This window comes from Pinus tabuliformis, chromosome X, assembly GCF_031772625.1.
Source record: "Pinus tabuliformis cultivar Carrire ecotype Pingquan chromosome X, CPIR1, whole genome shotgun sequence".
Lineage (NCBI taxonomy): Eukaryota > Viridiplantae > Streptophyta > Pinopsida > Pinales > Pinaceae > Pinus > Pinus tabuliformis.
Window position 1 is genome coordinate 50,529,939 of NC_142308.1, and position 25,739 is coordinate 50,555,677.

The window sequence follows — 25,739 nt, forward strand, 5'->3', positions numbered from 1 at the left end:
TTTTCCTTCGGTACATCTCAGACATGTACCTTCATGCTCTTCTTGAATTCAAGCATCCCTATCACCATCTGACTCACATCGGGTAGGGCCCCATAGGTAGACCTCCGATGTTATAGATGCGATATGTCAATTGACATGATCCCCAATGGACCATCTTGCAACTTGATACAAATTGCTAACCCTGAACCCATGAGAAAAAGCATCTTTGAAAATTCTATTTTTTAACACGTACCTTTCCATCGATGAATACCACCCTGAAACCTTTGACTTCCATTTCCGAAATGGACACCAGGTTCTTCTTGTGATTAGGTACATAAAAGAGATTCTTGTAAATGAATAGAGTTACCCTCATCCAATTGAGGGGTAACATTCCCTACACCCTTTCTGGGATAGGTGGCATCGACTCCAAGTATAATCCCACGGTTGTTTCCGTCTCTACCAAATTCGAGAGAGCACCCTTCTATCCCATGAGGTGCCTTGAAGCACTACGATCAATAAGTCAGATTCCCAAAGAATCTGAAGGAGAGGGCCAATACAAGATAACGCTTCTTTATCTTATCAGAAACAACATTTGATTCTTCATACCTGGGATTCCTTGCTTTCTCTGAAGAGTCGGCCGTTTCCTTGATGACCTGCATTACCTGTCATTGCTCTGATCATTAAAGATGTCCTTGGAATGATCGTTATCATCATCAAGTGATGTGTCCCTACCTCAGACACTCCTTGGCATAATGGCCGAACTTATTACAACCAAGGCATCTGCCTTTCCTTCCACCCTTAGATCCGGACTTCCCATTTGTTGGACACCTAATCCTCAATGGGTTAGTGTGGAAGCCGAATGGACAAAAGGAGTCCAAGAGACCTTGGGATGTGAAACCCAACGGTCACATAATGTACTATAAATGTATATCTCTTGTTAATAAAAATTGTACTCTCCTGATTATCTTTCATATTGTCCTTGCTGTCCATGTGTGTTTAACATGGTATCGGAGCAGGCGTATTCCTGCCCTGCATAATTAATTTGAGCCATTTGTTTTATGGCTTTTTTGTGCAGTTTATTTCTGCCATGAAATTCATGAATATTTTCTCATGAATATTTATTCAGCTAAATTTTAGCTGCAACCTGTTAATACCGCTGCCTGCACTGCTCCTCCATATAATTAGCTGCTCCTGACACTGCATGCGCTCTGTCCTGAGAATCTTTTGCCTGAAATCCGCTGTTGACTGACATCTCTGACCTCTGCCTCTGCCTTATTCCCCTCTGTCCTGAAATAACCTAACTCTGCCATATTCCTTCCCAGCGCTGCCTCATAACGCATCTGTCCATTCTGTCCAGACAGAAGCGCTGTACGTTAAATCTTTTTGTGAATAGCGCTGTCATGATTGACATGGTATATTCCGCGTTCAATGATCTCTGCATTACTTTGATTCCTTAGTAATTGATGTTTCCGTGGATTACTGCGTTGGTCGATGTCTATGGTGCATTGAAACGATGCTAGTGTGTTGTGCGTTTGAAGGGCCATGAATGCCATGAGTAGTGTATGTTGAACCCTGTTACTCATTTGATGGAAGAACATGGATGCTGAAGGAATCTGCGTTGAATACGCTGGTCAATTGGTTGCTACTGTGCATTGTGTGAGGACTGACATTGTTTGCATATGTTGTACGTGGTTGTGGGTTCATCCTTGCCATGGTGAATACTGCCTTACATTGACATAGTTTTCATGTGGACTGTATCCACTTCTGGTTTCTTTGGCATTCCACTTGTCCCTTTTGCAGAACCAGCGCACACCCAGGATATCAAGTTTTAAAATCCGCAAGAGTAGAACAGATTTCGGCTACATCTCGGAACCAATTACTTCAGGGAGCCACGACATTTTGAATTCGGAGGAAAGGCAGAGCGCAAGTTCTTCTGGCCTGCAGAACTGAGACGAGTACTGTTAACAACGGAAATGAATAGCGTTCAGACTTCATAGGTGCAAGCGAGGCCGGGTAGGGAGCCTTGGTCATCAGCCTGTCTTTGCGTTTCTCAAGAAATCACTGAAGGGAATGTTTTCTTGCAATCGGAAGGTCAGCTTGTAACTTACAAATCGGTTGGTGATTCGGACCGCCTGCCAAGGGTATGGGAGTAGTAGCCACCTCAGAAGCCCCGCCAGAAGTCTGAAGAGATAAAGAAGTCTTTGGTATGGAGTTCAATGGAGAGTTTACAGGGGTTTGTTGAACAAAACTTGCAGGTTTTATAAAGCTAGCGTTTAAAGGATTTCCACTATCAGAGAAAGCCTGGTGTAGAATTTGCAGTCTTTAAAAAAAAAATACGTTGAAGCTCCGCGCATATACCGACTGCACCGCATGCCGAGGATACAATACAGTTCGACAACGTGGAAAACAATGTGCAGAGCGGGACCGAGCTGTGTCTTGACCATGGACGTTTCCAAGCTGTCTCCAGAATCTGTGTTTGGAACTATGGCAGTTACGTTGGCCGTTCGATTCTCCATTCAATGATGTAGTTTTCATTGCTGGCCCTGGAGAAAATAAGTCACCTTTAAGGTGATAATTGATTATTTGAAGGATTTGCATGTCACCAGAAGCTGTTGGACAGAAGACTTTGAAGAGTATAGAGTTCCTTTCGAGCCGCGTTTATTTTCTTCATTTCTTGCAAGAGGTTTTCAGGAAAGGCAATACAAGCAATGAGCCGTGCTGTAAGTGGTTTTCATCATCTAAAAGATTTGCATTATCAGGGGAAGCTGTTGGAATAGAGAATGCTATTTGAAGAGTTTGGATTTGCTTTGATTTTCAGTGTTATATATGATGAAGTTTTTATGACAGTGGTAGCATAGTTATGGTATATGAATTGCGTAACTGAATTCTATTCGTGCTCCGGTTTTGGATGGTTTTAATACACTGTTGCTTCCATACATACGCTGGTATTATTAATATGATGTATGCTCGCTGGGTCTAAAGTTGATATCAAATTAAAATTTTGAAGTTCTTCCACAAGTATTTGTCCAGCATATTATATATTTACATGAACCAACAACAAGGAATGCACCACCTCTGCTGAAAGTAGCTGTGATACCTTTCAGTGTGGAGTTTATTCTGACATTGTGGGCGCCACGAAACACTGTACTGTTGGCTTATACTGTTGACTAATATAAGCCAGAGGACCAACACTATATAGTTTGCTAAGTATTTGGACATGTAAGGAGGTCTATCACTGCTGTTTCAGCGTGCTAGAGATTCATTCCAATGCCCATGACATGGTGTTATAATTATTGAAGTTTTGATAGCCATCATTTCTGATTTGAAAGTGAAGGAGTACTTGAAGGATCCAAGCAAGTTTGCAGTTGCTGCTGCCCCAGTGTGGCATTGTATTTAAATCTCATTATAGTGCATTGATTCCTTGATTCGACTGCTGCATAAAGAGTTTGGTGAGCTGATTGTAATCTTTTATGGAGAAAGTTTAGTCAGTTGTATTGTTAGAACATATTGCTAGTCATGAGTAAACTCTCATTTTTTATGTAATGGATTGTAATTAGTGCTTGCTGGTTGCACACTGATCATTTGCTGACATTTATAAAGGATATTACTGTATACTGTGAGTGGGTATTACTTTTCTGCATTAAGTAATAATTGTGATCAGTTTTTAAGGTGTAAATCTGACATTGAAGAAAAATGGCCAGAATCAGTGAAGTATTAGAGTTCATGAAAACTCTTATACAATTTACTGTTGATGACACATTACAAATCAGCAAAGGATCTCTCTCAGAAATTCAGACATGTCTACAAAATGCACAGGAAAATATTGAGTTTTTGCAGCTGGAAACAAAGCTATAGCAGGAAGAATTACAGCAGTGGAGTTATCATTCTGAACCTGTTTCTATTCAGAGGATTGAAACAAACTCCCATAAACAGCAAGTTAATAATGTTACTGTTCATTCAAATAAAGCAGCAGTTGTACATGCAGATGCAGAAACTCAGTCTGCACTTCCCAAGCCTATCATTAGACCTTGGGAACAACTTGTCCACAACAAGCACGGAACTGGTCTTGGATATGACAAGGACTTCTCCTTTCATATTCCAGACTACGCCAAGCCCATTCAGTTTCAGAGTGCTAGATTCATTCATGACAGTTCACCTGCTCCTCATGACAGTTCACCTCCAGCTGTTCCAGATTCTGCCCCTCTTCCACAATAACAACAACAACAACAACAACAACAGATTGTGAAATGCCAACACTGTGACTGAGTTGGCCATCTGAAAGATCACTGTTTTGATCTTCATCCATGTAAGCACTGTCATAAAACTAGCCATTCTTCACACAGATGCTTCAACAACAAACACCCTGCAAGAACAAAGATTCATCTTGGATGGATCGCTTCTTGGCAATGGGCATCAACAACCAAGAAGATATTCCAAACACATGTCAGAACTTGTTCTAGAGTATTGAACAATCTTGCAGTTGAGTTTTCTCCATCATCTCACCTTGTATCTGACAGGGGGGGAAATGATGGTCATCTACAAGCTTCAAAGCCACATCAAGCGAGCCTGAGCCACAACCTGCCACACCAGTTTCAGAGTTGTAGCCAGAAACAAAGATGCCCCTGAACATGCCTTCAGTTGGCAATCTGGGACACTTCCTCTAGCAGAAGACTTCAGCTTCTTGCCAGTTTTGGAAGAATTCTAGGAACAAAATTGATAACACTTCCTCTAGCAGAAGACTCCAGCTTCTTGCCAGTTTTGGAAGAGTTCCAGGAATTGCATTAAGCATTCCAGAGTTGTTGGTCATCCTTAAACCATCACAGGTTGAGACTTCCCTTTTCAGGTTGAAGTTCTCCCTTTTATGTGGGGTGAGACCTCCCTTTATTGGTTGAAGGTTTCCCTCTTCAAAACAATAGGAGCACTTCCTCTAGCAGAAGACTTCAGCTTCTTGCCAGTTTTGGAAGAGTTCCAAGAACTGCACTAAGCGTTCCAGTGTTGGTGGTCATCCTTAAACCACCGCCCTTTATACCAACATTTCAGAGAGCACATTCAGCCTAGTGCTGCCATGCATTTTTTTGCACATTTTGTATTATAGCTCTCTTCTTGGACTCATACATAACCCTTCGGATTAAGGGGGAATTTTGGACACCTAATCCTCAATGGGTTAGTGTGGAAGCCGAATGGACAAAAGGAGTCCAAGAGACCTTGGGATGTGAAACCCAACGGTCACATAATGTACTATAAATGTATATCTCTTGTTAATAAAAATTGTACTCTCCTGATTATCTTTCATATTGTCCTTGCTGTCCATGTGTGTTTAACACCATTGAAGTGATCTTTAGGTAGGCCATCAAAAACTTCTACTGCACCATTCTGATAATATTCTCTGCCTCGACTTCATCCTTGGTGAATTTGAAGAGGGATGAGTAATCCATTGATCCTTTCTATTTTCTTTGCCAACTGACTTCGGTGATTGCTCTTTCACTCTTGCTTGGGCATTGTCTTCACCTTAGCTCTGATACATTGTTAATTTTAGGTATGTTCTATGCTTAGAGCAATTTATTTCAATTTTCAATTTTCACAGTTAGCTCAATATCTTTTCCAGATTAGCAATCACATCAATATTAAAGTAAACTGCAGATAGAACATAAACATAAATCATAGAAGACAAGCCAAGACAAGAGGACACAAGATGTGGTGCTAGCCAGGGACAAACGCCAATGTGGGGAAACCCTTGATCAATTCTTCTTATATGTTCTTCAATAGTTCAGCAGAGAGAGAGAGATAGTATGTTTACAACAGAAGTCAACACTTTGGCATATCTAGATAAGAGCATAGATCATTTCTAAGAAGATGATATGTGAGATCAGTTGAAGACATGTTGCTTCAACTAATTCTCCAAGGTGCCTCCTTCACCTATCGTTGTGTTGCGTTTCGTCATCATGCTCCACCTCACCGCGCTGTACTATGCTGCACCCATCATCACTATGCTGCATCTCATCACGCTTCATTAATCATGACTATACCTATCACTGTATTGCATTATGTGCCATTGCTGCACCATGTTGCCATACTGACCTATGTGTTGGTTGTATCTTGCTTGCTTGTTGTCCCTAGCATGCTTGTTGTCCTTAGCATGCTTACTGTTGCATGCTAGCTGTCCCTTACATGCTAGATGTAACATTGCATGCTTGGTGTATTTGCTGCTAAGTACCATACAACTGTCCCAATGTTAGTTAGTTGTCCCTTGCATGCTGCTCTCCTTCGGACACAGATGCTCTGGCTGTTCCGACAGTTCATGGTAGTTCCGGCTGTTCCGACAGTTCATGGTAGTTCCAGCTGTTCCCGACAGTTCCGGCAGTTCCGACAGTTCCTGCAGTTCCGAAAATTCTGGCTGTTCTCGGCAGTTTCGGTAGTTCCAACAATTCCAGCTATTCCCGACAGTTCCAGCAGTTCTAGCTTTTCCCGACAATTTCGATAGTTCCTAGTAGTTCTGGCATCTGCCCTCTGCGTCAACTTTCCCGACTGTTCCGGCAGTTCCCAGCAGTTTTGGCTATTCTTGACAGTTCTGGCTTTTCTCAACAGTTCCGGCAGTTCTCGGCAGTTCCGGTAGTTTCGACAATTCCAGCAGTTCCGACAATTTCGGCTATTCCCGACAGTTTCAGCAATTCCGGCAATTCCAGCTATTCCCGGTAGTTCTCGCTTCTGCCCTCTGCGTTAGCTTTCCTGACAGTTTCGATAGTTCCCGATAGTTCTGACAGTTCTCGACAGTTTCGGCCTCTGCCCTCTAGATTAGGGCAGCGTTAACCCATAGGATCTCTCCTCCTACTAAAACCCAAAGACAAGTAGAGAGGAAGAGATACCAAGTGTGTTGAAAATGACTTGAAGGCCACCTCTATTTATACTAAAACGTTGAACACAAGTGGGGTTTATTTGGTTGCTGGCCGACGTTGACGAATTGTCCCATAACACAAATAAATTCATATCTCCATGAATACTTATCGAAATTGGATGATCTTTAAATCAATCCTACACCTCTCGATGAGAGGGATCCAAGAAAAATATCAGCTTCCATTAATAAGATGACCCACATGGAGTTGGCCCTAGTTGCCAATTTTAACACCAAGAGAGTGCACTGGCATGTGTCCACATAGGTCAGAATGAATAAGTTGTAGAATATCATTGGTCCTACTTTTTCTAGAGGGGAATGGTCCCCTTGACTTCTGTCCACTGGCACATCCTAGACATACTTCATCATGATTAGCTTGAACCTTAGGCATTCCAGAAATCATCCTCCTTACTTTAGGCAGGGCTTCATAGTGTAGATGAGCAAACCTTCAGTGCCATAACTCAATTTGATGATTGCTATCATGTATAATTGCTTGCATCGGTCTTCCATTGACTCTATAGAGTCCTTTAATTCTAGATTCCACGGTGAATGCATCCCTCATGCGAGATTCCATAGGCCAAGTGAGGATGTTTCCTCTTATGAAAGCAACTCTCATCCCTTTGTCTTCTAGGACAGATATAGATACAAGGTTCTTCTTCAATCCCAGAACATAATAGATGTATGGTTTCCCCAAAGTCCAAATGAAATGTAACAGAACCAAAATCCTTTACAAGATGGGTAGATTTATCCCCGAGAATAATTTTAAATTAGTCTCCCTCTCAACCAGGTTTGAGAGGACTTAAAGACCCAAAGAAATGTCTAGAGGCCCCACTATCTACCAACCAACTATCAAACGAATCTGGAGGAGAGGAACTAGAAAGTGCAGAAATAAGAATATGTTCATATTGAGTAGCAGCTGCATTATTTCCATAGCTTGAGTTTCTTGATCTCTTTTGAGGACAATGGCCGTCTTCTTGATCATCAGGAGCATCTCTTCTTCTTCTATCATTGAACCTGTTGTTGTCGTAGCCATGATTGAAGTTAGACCTTGGAGCATCTCTCTTTTCCGCACAATCTCGGGCATAGTGACCATGCTTGTGGCAATTGTAACATTCAACTTTTGATAATCCCCTTTTGAATCTTCTATGGGAGTCATTGAATTCTGGAGCGGGATTTCTTTAACTAGATGGTATTGCTCTTCCTTTCCTCTTCTTTTCCTGTGTAGCAAATGCAGAGGGCTCTCCTTCTTCATGCTTTTGAATCCTTCCTCTAGATATCATCCTAGTTTCTTCTTGAGTACACATGCCAACGAACTCATCAAATGTCCAGGACTTGTCATTGTTGCTTTTAGTAGTAATGAAGGTCTCCACAATAGGAGGAAGGCCTTGAAGAGCAATGGGCACCAACTCTCTATCAAATATAGGTTCTCCAACAATCTGCAATTGATCCCTTAGTTGGGATATCCTCATGAAATATGATTCGACAATCTCCCCCTTGTTCATTTTGATGTCCTTGAGTTGATTCTTGGAGGAAAGAATGTGATTCAAATTGTTGACCTCATACATCTCATCCATCTTATAATAGATATCTTTGGACTTCTTGAACTTTGCAATGTAGGTAAGCAAATGATCTCTTAAAGAATATATAATGAATTTTTTGCTTTGATCTCACTTTTCTTGTACTTGGCCTTGACAGCAGAAAAAACATTCTCCGAAGGCTCAGGTACCTTTCCTTCCACATATTCCAAGACATCATTTTCATCCAAGGTCACTTCCATCCTGATCTTCCAAGTGACAAAGATTGACGAGTCATTCAGCTTCTTTGAATCCTTGAAGTATGAGGTAGACACCCTGACCAAGTCAAATAGGTTCCTTCAATTTCTTCCAAATATGATTGCTTGTTCTTGTCTTCTTGGGCTTGTCTTCACGTTAGCTTTGATACCATGTTAAATTTTCAGTGTTCTATGCTTGACACAATCACTTATCCAATTCTTCTTCAAGTAGCAATCACTTTTCAAATAAATTCTATCTTCCAATGACAGTAAGCAATTGTAAATAGAACAATAAATCCAATGCACAATAGAAGAGAACCAAGAGCAATAACAAGAGACACAAGATTTGGTCAAAGCCTAGGGAAAACCCCCACATGGGGGAAAACCCTTTCAAAATTCTTCTTCTATTAGATTGTCATCAAATGTTCAACAAAGAGATACAATGTTCCAATTCATCAACAATGAGTCAAAGGTCAACAACTTTGACTATCCAATTTAACTAACCCATATCCAATGAGAGATGATGCCCTGATCAGTCCACAAGTCAATGTTCAAAGCTGCTCCAAAAAGGGTCGATCAACCTGCCAATAAATGCAGCTTTCCTTGCTGGTCAAACTTCAGTCAAAATAGTCCTCAAAAGTTTGGTCAAAGGAGAGAGAAAGTCTGCAGTCAAAGTTCAGAATTTTTTGCTGTCAACTGAGGTCAAGGTCTGTGGTCAACCCAAGTCAAACTGCCCAGAAAAATTTGGCTTATTTATCAATCAATTCGGCCTTCCGAAATCGAATTTTTCCAAGTAAAACCAAGTCAAAACATCAAGTAAAAGTTGGTCCACGGCTGGACAAACTGTTCCAATCAAAAAGTCAATGCAGAAATCAGAAAATGCTCCCTTCCCTTCGTGTATGTGAGCTCAGGCCTCCTTATTTCAGACCTGTACGAACCAATCAAATGAAGAGAGAGAAGATGTGATAATGTGATGATGCTTCAAATTGATGTGACATGAGGTCTATTTATATGTGGTGGAGGAGACCCAATTTTTCCTTTAGGCTGACCTAAACATTTGTGCACATGTGGGTTTCACCTTACAAATTATATTTTTCCTTGACCAAATTAAATTCTTTCAAGGGCTAGTAGGGGTCTTTCTTGATGAGGAAGGCTATTCAAAGGAGGGATTTTGTTTCAGAGCTGCCAAATTAACATACACTAAGGTGTTTCTCCAAGTAATCAACCCAGAACGACACCTTAAACATAATTAATTAAAACATGCTTGTTAATAACTCCGTTTTATGGAAATCGTCGAAATGCAGTGGAACCAAGATTGAACTGTGCAGAACTGATCCTGATGACGAAAAATGGCAAGCGATCCTAGTTGCCCCCCCTGAAAACTCCTCAAAACCCTCTGCGCCCACCAATAATATAATCCTACTCCTGTGACCTGGCTGACACGAGCTTTGGAAACTCCTAATCTCATCACAAGATGATGCAAAAATTGGGGACTTTACACAGTGAAAGAGGGACATCGTGAACCCATCCGAAAGTCCCCTGTAGCATTTTGTATGCCTACATGAACCCCCTGGAATTGTACCTGTTGCTGACTGATGTGCAATCTCTCAATGTCACATGTCAGGGCGAGGGTGCTGCTCTACTCTTTGGCAAATCTGGATACGTAACTAAATTAAAAACGAGATTGACAAACTGCATTGCATCCATGGCAGCTTTGTCAAAACAAAAAGCTAGTCCAAGAAACCAATTGACTGTATAACCTTGCAAACTGATGACAGCATGTTATCATCTATTTGAGAAGAACTTACGCCCCCTTGGATTTCCTAATTCTTAGCAAATTGAATGATCAACAATCAGAAATCACTAAAGGTAACTTCTGTGCCGTTAGGTGGGTAACAGTGAGCACAGAAGGGCATTTTTTTCTCATCCTTTTATACTAGTCCTATTGTATTTTATGTTGGTAGACACATGTATAATGTGATTGGTAATATTTTTGTGAAGTCTTTTTATGAAAGTTCATTGGTAACTGTTTCCTCAGTTATGTAACTGGCTGGCTCATAAATAAAGGCCTCAAATCTCAGTATACGCTCATTATAAGAATCTCAGTATAAGTATCCTAATTCTTTGCGAGGCTATGTCCACCTCTTGACACTTTTAGAAGTTCTCTTTGGCTTCTTCTTTTTCCAAATTTGTCTCTATCAGTATATTGTACCAAAGGGTCTATTGTCAGTAAACTATCACAATATGTACACAAGTTAGAGCTTGTAGTCATGTATCTTTATGAAGACATTCTTCACTTAGTATGAATTGTTGGGTCTTATCATACTAGATTTTACATCTCATCCACCTTGAAAAATTGGAGATGATTGTTTTGCATATTTTCCATATAACTATTGTTTTTTTCAAAATTACTACTGTTAATTATGTAGATTCCAAACTCCAAATAAATTTGATTGCAATTTTTTGTTATTTGAGAAACACATTGTTTAGTGAACAAATACTTTGAAGTTGGGAATGCTAAATAATGCTCATATTGGAGTTTTCAGTAGCAATGGTAATCCTTTTGTGGAACAAGCAGTGCAATTTGCTGTTGCAGCTGCAAAAGAAGCCTTTGTTGATAACCACGACAAGCAAGACATGCTTCACAAACTTCTTTTACAAGGTGCTATTGATTTTTGTCTATTCTTATCTGCTCTCTCTCTGTATGTATTCATTCTTCTGAAGTAGTGTTACACCTGTAGACTAAAATACCATATGTGACCCACTGATTAATGTTTCATTTTTGACTTGTGATTTTACTTTCCATGGAAATGATTGTCATTAATAATATTTATCCATTTTGATTTATATGTATGAACAAGCTTTGCTGATGAATTTGACAATGCAGGACTTGAGATCACTATTTTTGGCAGCAACGACTTTTATTCCTACCGTAAACAAGTATGCTTTTTCTCATCTTCTGCTTTGTAAACGAATATTATCAAGAAATCCCAAAACTTTTTTTTTATTTATCTGTGCTTTTTCTTTCAGTTGTTTTCTTCCTTGCAGTTGGAACATAGGCCTTTTTTCTGTTCTTTATGTTCCTTTTTATTGCATGCACATTTTGAGATAGGTCCGCACATATATTTTGAAATATGGACTTTTAAGAGATAAAAAGGAATGCCTTTGTTTATCTGTATCTCGGTCAACTTTGCACAATATGAACTAAAAATTGGTGATAGAAAGAAGGAATATATTAATTTCCAAGAAGAAGTGGTCTCCTTGCACATTGAAATACCACCACAATGGCACAGAGATGTTAACAACAGCGAGTTCATTGTAGTCCAAACAGAAGAAGATGAACACTTGAAAAACGTCAACTTGCAGATCCATGTTGAGGTTTGTAGCTCAGGCAGGTACTTCTGCACAGGCCTAAGTGTCTAGGCGTGTTGCCCACAAGTTTTCCTTAGGATACTTGCTCTAGGTTAAACAAGTTGCTAATGTAGCTTAGCCTAAGTCTAACTTAGGGAAAAAACACATATTAATATGTTGGCTTATTGAGCTAATAGAAACTTACGAAAAGTAAGTAATTTACTTTAGTGAGTAAGTTTAATCTTAGCCATTGATCTCAAGTGAGGCGAGATATAATCTCGACTGTAAATTCATAAAAGCAAGGTTGAAGAGAGGAGAAAGACACACCATAGAGTGGCACTAGCCTAAGGAAGAGGAAGAGTGTGATACTCTAGTGTGCCAGGTCCGGGGTAGGTGCAAGGAACAATGAGGAAAGCAGATCTAGATCAGTCGAGGAAGATCAAAGGACAGATCTGGGGCTTGATCAGGTGGATAACTCCAGGTTATTGTAATATATGTAATTCCTTAGTTCAGTCATTATCCCAGGACGAGAGCCAAAGTAGGTTATGAGTTATTTTAATGATGAACTGATTTGATTGGGCAGGAGTCTGTATGTGTCATTGTTGTTGAGATTGGTTGTGTAATTGAGCTTTAGCTAAATATTTGTTAGGAAACTGGTTGTGTGTTTATTCAGTAAATTTTATACTAGTAATTAAATGCCGGGTGCTGGGTTAAAGGAAATTTAATAATCCATTGTAGAGACACATCCAAAAATCCATGATGCCAATAAAAGTGGGACATGGAAAATGATGAACAGATACATGCCAAAATCTTGCTATAACAACACACATAAAAATAATGAAGCTAAGTAACCAGAAGTAGACAGCAATAGAGACCAAAAATGCAGTAGACACTGCCATGAGTGCTGAACAAAATATAGGCTAGTCTCAAATTGCATCAGCAAAGGCTAGTCTCAACTTGCATTGACAGAGGTTAGATAGGCTAGTTGCAAATAACATCAGCAGAGGCTAGTCACAAATCGCATCACCAGAGGCTAGTCACAAATTGCATCAGCAGGGGCTAGATAAGCTAGTCGCAAATTGCATAAGCAAAGGCTAGATAGGCTAGTCGCAAATCACATCAGCAGAGGCTAGTCACAAATCGCATCAGTAGAGGCTGGATAGGCTAGCCTCAAATCGCATCAACAGAGGCTAGATAGGCTAGTCTCAAATCGCATTTCTAGAAATGAAGTAGACTAGCACTGCAAGTTCTGACTGCAACTTGTGGCAAAGGCATAAAATACAAATCCTTCAAAGTTTAAGGAAAAGCCTACAAAGATTCAATGCAACCCAAGTAAGGTCAAAGGAGTGATAAATTTTAAAATTTCAAAGGGAAAGGAGCTTGAGGAAATTTCAAGTGGAGGAGACTCCGAACTCATTATCGCTCGCAGACTTAAGTATGGATGAGCCAGATTGATCCTTGCGACAATATGCTGACGTTGAACCACAGTTGAATCCTAATGCATCTTATAACCCCACTAACATAATACTATAATAGTATATGCTCCCATTAGGAGTTGTTACTAGTGGTAGTAAGACTCCTATTTTGACTGCAACCTTGTCCAAGATCCTGGGCATACAAAAGGCACACACAAGTATAGCCTCGATACCTTCTTAAAAAATTAATTCCCTTAACCTACATAAACACCAATGGAGAGGCAGTGCTGAAACATCCTTTACAAAATGAATGAATGCAAAATGCCATAAACCCTAATGATGAGGATAAGGCTAGTCACAAATTAATTCCTTTAACCTACATAAACACCAATGGAGAGGCAGTGCTGAAACATCCTTTACAAGATGAATGAATGCAAAATGCCATAAACCCTAATGATGAGGATAAGGCTACATTAGGCTAGATAGGCTAGTCACAAATTGCATCAGCAGGGGCTAGATAAGCTAGTCGCAAATCGCATAAGCAAAGGCTAGATAGGCTAGTCGCAAATCACATCAGCAGAGGCTAGTCACAAATCGCATCAACAAACGCTAGTCTCAAATCGCATCAGTAGAGGCTAGATAGGCTAGTCTCAAATCGCATCAACAGAGGCTAGATAGGCTAGTCTCAAATCACATTTCTAGAAACGAAGTAGACTAGCACTGCAAGTTCTGACTGCAACTTGTGGCAAAGGCATAAAATACAAATCCTTCAAAGTTTAAGGAGAAGCCTGCAAAGATTCAATGCAACCCAAGTAAGGTCAAAGGAGTAATAAAGCTTAAAATTTCAAAGGGAAAGGAGCCCGATGAAATTTCAAGTGGAGGGGACTCTGAACTCATTATCGCTCGCAGACTTAAGTATGGATGAACCAGATTGATCCTTGCGACAATATGTTGACGTTGAACCACAGATGAATCCTAATGCATCTTATAACCCTACTAACATAATAGTATATGCTCCCATTAGGAGTTGTTACTAGAGGTAGTAAGACTCCTATTTTGACTGCAACCTTGTCCTAGATCCTGGGCATACAAAAGGCACACACAAGTATAGCCTCGACACCTTCTTAAAAAATTAATTCCCTTAACCTACATAAACACCAATGGAGAGGCAATGCTGAAACATCCTTTACAAGATGAATGAATGCAAAATGCCATAAACCCTAATGATGAGGATAAAGCAAGACATATAAGCATAGGAGATGTGCCTCATGGACATACAAGCACTTGTAGCCTTGATGATAACTAGGCTAATAAAGGGTTTTGACCATTGCAATCGAGAAGGAATTCACTAAGACCTTGAAAAGCACAGGGGGACCCAAAATTTAGATATACAAGGCAAAAAATTGTGGGTGGTGTTGTAGCAGCTACAACAATTAGCAAACTTGTCTTTTCCCCTTGCAAATAAACCTCTTGGCAAATTTCCTTTCTCTTTGGCAAATCGACTTCTCCTTGTCAATTCACAACACCTTGAGAAATTCGGCCTCTACAAAATAACTCGATCTCCCTCTGTCACTGAGAAATTGTACATCACCATGAAGAATTTTTCTTTGGCAAATTGATCTCAATCACTATGGAACCCTTTGCTGGTGTCAACCCACGCTCACTGTGCCCTTGCTCACTCGAATTGTGTCTCCAAGATGCTCATCGGTTTCTTCTTATAATCTCTCGTTGAGCAATCAATGACCACTATCTAATCACAATTGATGGCTAAAATCATCTTGAACTCATCAAATCACTTTTCTAGAAGTCTAGAGAGAAATTGACTTGTATCAATTAATACTGATTAGTTAACCATTTTTCCTAAGTTAGGAAAATAATTCAAATTGGTTAATAAATCTAATTAAGACATTTTCACTCTATAAAATAAACTGGGCTTGGACATAATTAATCCTCTTGTTTTCCTAGCCTCATTGACACAACTTGAGACTATAACCCCTGTCCGAGCTACATAAACTAATAGGTACCAACCATTTTTCGGTACAAAAACCCTGAAACACCACTGAAATGTGTTTTAGGCACCATAACCTATGTTTTAGTGTCTGTACGATACATGTGGGTTGGTACAACATGCTTGTGTGGCATGTGTGGGCTGAACGCAATTTTTATTTTTATTTTTGTGAGTGGGGTTGCCCAATATTCAACCCTAGGACCCGACTAATGCTAAGTAATTAATGGTAATGTTAAGAATATGCTACATAATTAATGGTAATATTAAATTCTTAAGGTATTGCTTAAATTTTTAACATTACCATTAATTTGTTAAGGATATTTGAGATTGGTTCCAAACCTCATTGGATATCATATGGGAAAGTGAAATTTAAGATTGCACTCAAGAGCCAATAGACTTAAATTTTTTTAGGATTTGAGGATTGGGGTAATTGCAATGTTTTGATTGAATCAAGAACACCAAGCCTTCTGTGTACCTTGATGTTAGTGACATTGGTCCTTTAACTCTTCTATCACGAGCCTAGTAATAGTGTACCCATCACTCAAAGAAACTCTGGATTTGACATGTTAAGCTTTTTCTATCTTATTTTAATGCCTAAAGGGTGATATTTGATGATGAGGATCCCAATATAGGCATTAATTTCAATGATATGTAGGTTTTTGTTGTAGTGTGATTTCCTTAGGTCGTGGGCCTTGGCACTTGCTCATTTATTCATGAATCTGTATCTATATCCTAAATTACAATGTTAAAACTTAAATACTTTGATAGTTTCAATATCATTTTCTTATATGTGTGTGTGTGTGTGTGTATGTTAGTGGGTCCATGGGGTCTTGATGCTAGATCTGTGGATCCGCGTTTCAGATACAGATATGGATGCTGAGTCATCCAAATCCACGTAGGATCCGCCACGTAAACATATCCTTCAAACCTGAAAATGTATCACATTCTACTGAAACAGATCCTGTGCCAACAAGCCCTCACACGCTGGATCCCAAGCAAATAACATTTGAGTTTTTGGTTTACTTTTTTCTTTTTTTAAGGATATTTGCCAACTATTTGAAACCTTAAAAATCAAATACTCTTTAGATTTTTAGTTAAATTACGTTTTAGTAATCTATAGGTTATATAGTCATATAAGTAAGTTATTAATTACCTATAGGAATTATAGCACATGATAATGCTAGTAGGAAAGGTCTGACACTTCAAAATTTTAATTTTCAATGTTTGATAATGCTAACATGAAAGCTTTGAGACAATGTAATATTCTTAATGGAAATTTTACAATGATAACAAAGACATGCAAAGATAGAAACACAGAAATATTCAGAAATGCATACACATAAACCAGAAATTTCTCCAAATCCATAAACTGGCCAAGATTTTATTACTAATAGTTGTTGTGGTACAAATGAGTTGGAGAAAATGCTCCTGGGCTTGCACAAGGCAAGCTACAAGCACCGGGTGATGAATACATGAAAGCCCAACAGCTACAATAGCAAGCTCCTCCAGAAAACTGCGCTGCTGCTCGAAAACTACACTGTTGCCTGACTTCTCTGCCTGATTTGGCCAGTCTAGAGTGCCCAGAAAATTCTTGGAAATTGGGAATGTGATCCTTGCCAAAAACCTAGAAAAACCCAGATAGAGTTTCCCTTGGTTCCAACCTTCAAATTTCAACCCTTCACAGCTTGGCCCTCCTCCAATTTCGAAATATGTTACTATGGCTACTCTTGTCAATCTTTTCTCTCCCAGCTCCAACAATCCTCCTCAAATGGCCCTCCAAATGATTTCCCAGCACCCGAACTCCAAACTCCCCCGAATGGTGCTGCACTAAAAAAGCCTCACTCCAATGACTACGCAGTCATGGAGGAGATGACGCAGTCCTCTTGGCTGTAGCTGCCCTCCACACTCTTGAAAATGATGAAAGAACACTCCTGTAGCTTTTTTGGTCAATTCCTGACAACACTGCTCCACAACAACAAGTGTCTTCTCCCTCTGTGCAGTGGTGGCTCCCAAACTGCGTGCTCTACCCCCAGAAGTGCATGGGACCTGTAGCTAATGCTTCTTCCAATCTCAGTGATGAAGGAAAGCTTTCCTTGGGTGGCACTTGAAGTCCACCGAAGAAAGGTTGAGCTTCTCTCCTTGGGAAGCTCTTGTGCTAAACAACACAATATTGGCTCAGCTGAACAACTAAGGAAAATTCGATTTTCAAATAGACAAAATACCCCCATTGCTCTCTCATTCCTTCCTTTTATAATTGTTGGCCATGTATCCCTTGTGGGTCCCTCCACCAATTCGATTTGCTTCAAGGAATTCAAATTCCTTCTTCCCCAAGTGTGTACTTTATGTGGGCCGCATATTCCACTAGCATACAAATAAAGTATTTGTCCTATGTTTTCCACCAAAATTTGCCTTGAGCTAGTATTAATCAAAATTGTCAAAAAGTTATTTTCCAAACATTAGCAAAATTTAGGAAGGAACATTACAATCCTCCCCTCTCGGATGTTGCTTAACCCCAAGCAACTGTAAAACTGGAGGTTGTAAATTCAGCTCATTCTCCCATGTAGCGTCCTCCTCCGATAAATCTTCCATTTGACCAAAAGCTCCCTGACCACCTTGTTTCTCAAATTCCTCTCTCGAATCTCTAGTATGAGCTCTAGTGTCAAAATCAAATGCCCCTCATCATCCAACGGAGGCAACTTGGTTGTTGCTATGACCTGCTGTCCCAACGCCTTTTCAGGCATGAGACATGGAACACGTTGTGAATCTAGCTCTCTGAAGGCAACTCCAACTCATAGGCCACCTCGCCTACCGTCCTGACCACCCGGTAAGGCCCATAGAAGCGTGGCCACAATTTTTCTGTACCCTTCTGCTTGAGTGAAGACTATCTATACGACTGCAAGTGTAGGTAGACCATGTCCCCTACTTCAAACTGTCTCTCCACATTGTGCTTATCATCATATATATTTTGCTGATTTTGGGCCACCTACAAATTGTTCTTGAGAGCCCGAAGAATCTCGTGGCTCTCTTGAACCCAGTCCTTGGCCCACGGGGCCTTGCTATCTCCAAACACCATGTCAGAAAAAGTAAGATCATCGTATCCATAAAGAGCTCGGAAAGGGGACATACCAATGGAAATATGATAAGTTGTGTTGCAGTAGAATTTCCCGAGATGTAGCCACTTGACCCACACGCTCTGTTGCCTAGTCACGTAGTTGCACAGGTACCCTTCCAACCATTTTTTCACAATCTCTGTTTGCCCATCAGTTTGGGGGTGATAGCTAGTGCTAGGTGTAAGCTCTGTCTCCACTAGCCAGAAAAACTCTTGCTAAGAGCCCCCATAAATCTGATGTCCCTATCACTCACAATGGTTTTGGGAAGACCATGCAATGAGAAATCCTCCCGAAAGAACAACTCAGCCACCTGGGAGGCTGAACATCTTGATGAAATAGCAAAGAAATGGGCAAACTTGGTCAATCTATCGATCACAACATAGATGCAGTCCCGCCCCGACGTAGCTGAAAGCCCGATGATGAAGTCCATGGATACGATCTCCCACTTCCTCTCCATAATGGGAAGCGACTATAGCAAACTGGCCGGGTGGGTCAGCTCCACCTTGTTTCTCTGGAAATCCACGCACTCCTTCACGTGCTTCAAAACATCTCCCTTGAGCCCCCGCCAAGAGAATCTCTCCCTGACAACACGATATGTCTTGAGGAAGCCTGGGTGCCCTGCTAGTGGAGAATCGTGGGTTGCTTGCATGATCCTCTCCTTGAGCTGAGATCCCGACACCACATAGATTCTGCCCTTGTAGTAAATCACATCGTCCATCACCCAAAATCAGTCATCCCCATGTGTGCCATCCAATGTATCACAATCCTGCCTGTCCTTGGAGTACTCAACCAATAGTTGAGCCTTCCAATCCTGCGTGACATCCATCAAAGACAGTTTTGTTGGTCTCCTAGAGAGGGCATCTGCTACCACATTCTGTTTGCCCTTCACATACTCAATCTCAAAATCGTAAGCTTGGAGCTTACTCACCCATTTTTGCTGCCTCTCTAATGACTGCTCCAAGAAGAATCAAAGACTGTTGTGATTAGTCTTCACTTTGAACCGGTTGCCCACTAGATATTGTCTGAATTTGGCCAGTGCATGCATCACTGCCAACATCTCCTTGTCGTACATAGAGTACAACCAGTCATGAGGTAATAGTTTCCTTCTCTCAAACGCAACAGGATGGCCCCCCCGTGTCAAAACAACCCCAACCCCTTCATGGAGGCATCACACTCTAGCACAAAGGTGTTGAAGAAAGTGTAACTAGGTTCGGTATTTACAAATGTAATTTTGATCTTTGTACTTGTCAAGAAAAAGAAATATTATTTTTGTAAATTATAAGAATGAGTTTCTTGCTCATTTCATAGGTCTAGGAAAGTCAAAGAGTCAAAGACATGTATAAAGAGCTCTTCTTGAGCATATATGTAATGTATATGAGTCTACCTAGTGATTAGATTAGCCCTCCAAGACAAGCACAATCCTCTTGAAGAAGGCAACAAGCAAAACAATGAAGAGAACAATCATGTCGGCCTCAAAATATATATAAAAATGTCATGTCGGCTTATATAATAGACACAACGGTTGACTTGGTGAAGTCGACTTAATATGGAAACATAATCACTATATATACCCAACTAGGGTCACCGCAAAAGAGCGGAATAGGAACTCGCATTTATCTGAGATGATTCTATTGGGTACATGGTCTGCAATCCGCATTACAAGAGGCCACCAATTCGGACTTCTTTGCAACTTCGGGTGAGGATAGAGACTCAGATTCTCTGTGACTTTTGGATAGTTGCAGGATGGTTATAGGTATGAGATCCTCGCAGTTCAGATGGAAAAATAGTGAGACAATTTTGGATGGATGCCACAAAGGTACAGTTTTGGCATAGGGGCGATAAAGAAGGTCTCGTGTCTCTATCTCAACATAGAGTCATGATCTCAGTATACCTCATGAATATTCCTCACAGTGACACACTGTCTCAACATACATACTGTCTCGGCATAATACTCTATCAGCATACTTGACAAAGTGATATTCTTGACATAATATTCTTGATCATAAGCCTATCGAAGAGAAGGTTACGATGAAGATCTCAGAGCATTACATGAACTAAGGTCATAATGAAGAACGATATGATGACCTCGTTAATATGGTGAAGATCTCTATGAATATGCAGTAGTGATGTTCTCGGTGATGGCAGCAGTAATGAAGATCTCAACAGTACAGTGATGATGATCTCAACAGTGACAAAGAAGAGGATTGATGTCTTGGTCTTGGAGTGACTTAGAAGGTCAAGGGTCATGGTCTTGGTATTCGTCAATTGGAATCTCTATAAGAAGAATTTTGTGCTGGTTTTTCTCTCCAAGAGGGAGAGGTTTTGTCCCTGGCAGAAAGCCAATATGTTGTGTTCTCGTCTCTTTGTTTTTGGTAACTATTTGATGAATATAAGAAGATACACTCTAATAACAACTAGTGAAGATTGTGCTTAGAAGAAAAATTAAAATACCTCACAAGAAGTTATCATGCTAGAAGAATCACATTAACTACACTTGCCCTAGATTCTTCAACATGGTATTAGAGCTATGGTTACAATCTAAGATAAAGGAAGGGCAGCGAAAAGATGTTAGGATATTCCGAGACATAGGAAATAGTTAAGTATAACTTGGTCTAGTGTAGAGTTAGGTAAAGTGTGTTTCTTTACTATGTACTTTTGTAACTTACAATCCAACGATCACGATATGTTCTAGACATGAAGTGATCTGACGGTTGATTCTCTCTTCGGTATTACCAACACTTGATTCGTGGCTTAACACTCGATTGGTCCATGATCTCTATTTAAAGAGCATGGAGGGTCATTTGTAAGGTGACCGTTCATGAGAGAAGCTTATGTAAATTTTCTTTCTTTTACATTAATAAATTCCCTGAAGTGGCTGCGTTGGCTCACGCTATGGACTGTTAGGGTTTTAACCACGTTAAGGATACTGGTGTACTGATCTGTGATCTGTTTGTGACCGGTGTCCCTTGGTGTTCTATTGAAGGAACTTACCCTGTAAATTCCTACATGGTATTAGAGCTATTTGAGGTCCGCATCCGCTGCTAATCCAAATCCAAATCTGGTACAACTGCATTCGACTGTCGTTTCCTAAATCTACTGTTTTTGACTGCTTCGGGCCAAGAGGACTGCTCTATTGTGTTAGGAGCATCTGTTCTGTTAGGGAACCCCTTTCGTTTCACGCAAAAAGGTTTGCGTTGGCCCTAGATACGTCATTTTTAAGATCTGGAGGTATACAGTGTTTATTTGCAGTTTTGGTTATTTATCTTTCAGTTTATTTCGGTTTATTTATCTCTTTGTTTTTTATTACCGGATCTATACCTTTCATTTCTGTGTATGCTCTTTGCCCCGCGACTCTGTGTGATCTGGGCAAATCAGAAATAGAAAGGAGAGATTTTCCTCATGCGTATGCTCTTTTCCATTGCGCCTTAGTGTGATCTCGGAAAATCAAAAACATTTAGGAAAATATTTAGTTTCCGGTGAAATCTAACTTCAAGCTGTAAGGTTTGGTTTTTTTTTGCGTGTCCGTTTTGGGTTGTGTGGTTTTTTGTTTTGTAGGCAAAAAGGGCTTTCTCAAGTAAGCATGCACTTCAAAGCTTCAGTGACTAAAAAAAAAACTCCCCTTCCTCTTTTCCAAAAATTACTAACCTTTTAAACCAGCTGACTTGGTCGAAAGTTACTTTATGAGAATAGAGGTCTTGGATTCAAGTTTTTCTTTTTGTTGAGTTACTTTTTCAAAAAGCACATGTAACTTATATTTTAAAGTTACTTTGTAAAAGTGTTCTCACCCATTATAAAAAGTGAGTCACTTATAATTCTAAAGTCTTTTTATCTTTTATTTAAGTTACAATTTAGTGGGTAGCTCATAAAGTACCATTGTAAAAGTGACTTTCACTTATTTATAGAAGTGGGTCACATATTTTTTTTTAAAGTGAGCTAATTAGATTAAGTTTGGAAAGGGGGGATTTTTTTTTTGAAATATAACATTATCATTCACTTCTGCACATTCACGTACTTCGTCGGCATCTTCAACAACTTTTTGTTGATTTGGGGTAGCATCAGATGTGCTCTAGCCACGAAAATTGGTGGAGAGACTAAATACCTCTTCGATTTCCAATACCCAGAAATGGTTTGGGCTGAATCTAACCAACATGGGAGATATTAAAATAATTAATATTTTTAATGGAGTCCTTAAGTTTAGACTTAGGGAAAATAAAATATTAATGTGAATTAATATAAAATTGAGTTATAATGGTTCAAAAGTAATGGATCAAGCCAAATCTAATCTTAGCCGTTGATTAGGGACTTAATCTCGGTTGTTGAATTGTCAATGATAAAAGTATAAGAGGAGGCTTGAGGGTCACTTGGATGACACACCGAGTTGATAAAAAATTCGATTTTCTGGGGTAGGGCTTGCTGAGGAAATTGAAGGAGTGATCAGAGTTGCAGTTGAGGGGCAGTGAATATAGAAACAGAGAGTCAGAGAGGGTACTGGGAGCATCATCGCAAAAGCCGGGAGAGGGTTGACGCAGAGCCAGGTAGAGGCCACGCAGAGGCAGCCAAGAGCTGCGTAGTGTAGGAGAGAGCCAGCATGGGTGACGCAGAGGCCCTAGAGGCTGACGCTAGGAGATTTCGTGGGGCAAATTGGAGCTGAGAGCTGTGGGATTGTACATCCGGGGTTTTTAGCCGGAATATCTGTCTCCGACTGAGAGGTACTACTGCCGAGAGCATTCTCTGTTGGGTGAGCCATTTCTGGCACCCAGATTGTATTATGAAATTGCTTAATAATAAAACCCTCAAATAGCTGCACCGGTTTTCCCGCATTGGGTTTTTCCAGGGACATTAGTCCAAAAATAACAGTGTCACTTGTGTGCTTGTTTTTTCCTTCAGTTGATGATCTGTATGTGTTGAGCATGTACTTGTATTTATTTTCAGTATTTACATGGTAAATAACTTGTTAATTAACAAAACAAGTAGAAAGAAATAAATCAGAAAGTACATGAAGGATTTCTAACAGATAGACTTAGAAATTCCAACATGGCATCAGAGCGTGGTTGTAGATCACATGAGAACTGAGGGCATCATCGACAAAAATAACTGTCCTGAGTGACAGAAGCTATTCCTAGCGGAAAAACAACAAGGAAGGGGTGACACAGTGCCTGCGTCATCAAGTTTGAGCCAGGAGAAGGATCAACGTAGTGGCAAAAGAGAGCAGACCTGAAGTACGCAGTGCTTGGTTATCTTTCTCAGTCAGGAAGGATTGATGCCTGTGGCCAAGAGGTGCGGATTTTGCTGGTGCCGAGATTGTGCAGAGTCTAGAGGCTCTAATCTTCAGTTCGCTGGGGCATAGGAGGCTGCAGAGAAGTTGCGGAGTAAAGCTGGTGGGGTACTGTGGTTAGAACAGTACCTAATAGGGAAAGACCAAGGAGGAGGAAGTTGCTACTGAGGATTTGTAACCAAGAAATCCAAATGAGTGGTGTAGCTACACTAACGATTGGAGTGGGGGCATCTCAACATTGGTAGAGGGGTTTCCAGAAGGGAAATCGAGGCTCAGAGGGAGTCACACCGAGAACTTCCAGGAGAGAAGTAGAGAGAATCGAAAGAGTCAAAAGAGGAGCAGTGAGATGGCAGTGAACAGAGTAAGAGATCAGGACAGACTAGACGGAGCCTCAAACTTCGTAGTCTGGAAGGCCAGGATCTTGTCCGTTCTAGATAGGAACCCTCTCAAGGACTTCGCCTTGAAAACGATAGCGATCCCAGTTGACCCGGCTGAGAATGATAAGTACGAGGAGGCAATGGCGAGGGTTAAGAGCATCATCCTTTACGGGGTAAAGGACCATGTAGTACCTGTTGATTTGGGGTAGCATCGGATGTGCTCTAGCCACAAAAATTGGTGGATAGGCTAAAGCACATGAGATCTCCAATACCTAGAAATGGTTTGGGTAGATTCTAAACAGTTTGGGAGATATTAAAATAATTAATATTTTTAATGGAGTCCCTAAGTATAAACTTAGGGAAAACTAAAATAAAATATTAATGTGAACTAATATAAAACTGTGTTAGAAGGGTCCAAAAGTCATGGATCAAGCCAGAGTTAATCTTACCTGTTGATTAGGAACTTAATCTCAGTCGTTAAATTGTCAACGAGAAAAGTATAAGAGGAGGCTTGGGGTCACTTGGAGAACACATCGAGTTGATCAAGATTTCGATTTTCTGGGGCAGGGTTTGTTGAGGAAGTCGAAAGAGTGATCAGAGTTGCAGCCGAGGGGCAGTGAATACAGAAGCAGAGAGGCAGAGATAGTACCAGGAAGATCAACACAAAAGCTGGGAGAGAGGGACACAGAACCAGCCAAAGCTTCACGTAGAGCCAGCCAGGGCTCATGTAGAGGCAGCCAGGAGCTGCCCAATGCCTTAGAGAGCCAGCGTGGTTGACACAGAGGCTCTAAGGGCTGACGCAGTGCCTACAGAGGCTAATGCAAGGCGAGCTAGGGTGACGCTGGGCCAGAAAGGGCTGACACATTCCTTAGAGGCTGAAGCTGGGGTTTTCGTGGGGCAGATTAGAGCTGGGAGCTATCAGAGTGTTTATCCGGGGTTTCAGTCGGAATATCTGTGTCTGACTAAGAGGCACTATTGCCGAGCTTATTCTCTGTTGGGTGAGCCGGTTTTGGCACCCAGATTGTATTCTGAAACTGCTTAATAATTAAAACCCTAAGATAGCTACACCCGTTTTCCCTCATTGGGTTTTTTTGGGGACATTGGTCCAAAAAAAATGGTGTCACTTGTGGGCAGCAGGCTTAGCATCAACACAGGGACCGATCACGGATGATCAGGGTGATGCTCAATGAGGAGTATTACTAGAGCACAGTCCTCGCTAAGAGCGAGTGTTGATTTGGGGTAGCATCGGATGTGCTCTAGCCACGAAAATTGGTGGAGAGGCTAAAGCACATGAGATCTCCAATACCCAGAAATGGTTTGGGCAGATTCTAAATAGTGTGGGAGATATTAAAATAATTAATATTTTTAATGGAGTCCCTAAGTATAAACTTAAGGAAAATAAAATATTAATGTAAATTAATATAAAACTGTGTTAGAAGGGTCCAAAAGTCATGGATCAAGCCAGAGTTAATCTTAGTCGTTGATTGGGGACTTAATCTCGGCCGTTGAATTGTCAACGAGAAAAGTATAAGAGGAGGCTTGAGGGTCACTTGGAGAACACACC

At 40.5% G+C, this 25,739-nt stretch overlaps 1 protein-coding gene across 3 annotated transcripts in view; it reads left to right on the plus strand.

The window, feature by feature from the left end:
• The window catches only part of LOC149138279 (phosphomevalonate kinase, peroxisomal-like), a 278,660-nt gene that overhangs the window by 137,150 nt on the left and 115,771 nt on the right, over positions 1–25,739 (plus strand). For all 3 annotated transcript variants that reach the window (XM_089452943.1, XM_089452942.1, XM_089452941.1), the window contains 2 exons: positions 11,186–11,301; positions 11,527–11,579. In XM_089452943.1, coding sequence (XP_089309069.1) covers positions 11,186–11,301; positions 11,527–11,579 — 169 coding nt within the window. The remainder of the gene's footprint in view (positions 1–11,185; positions 11,302–11,526; positions 11,580–25,739) is intronic.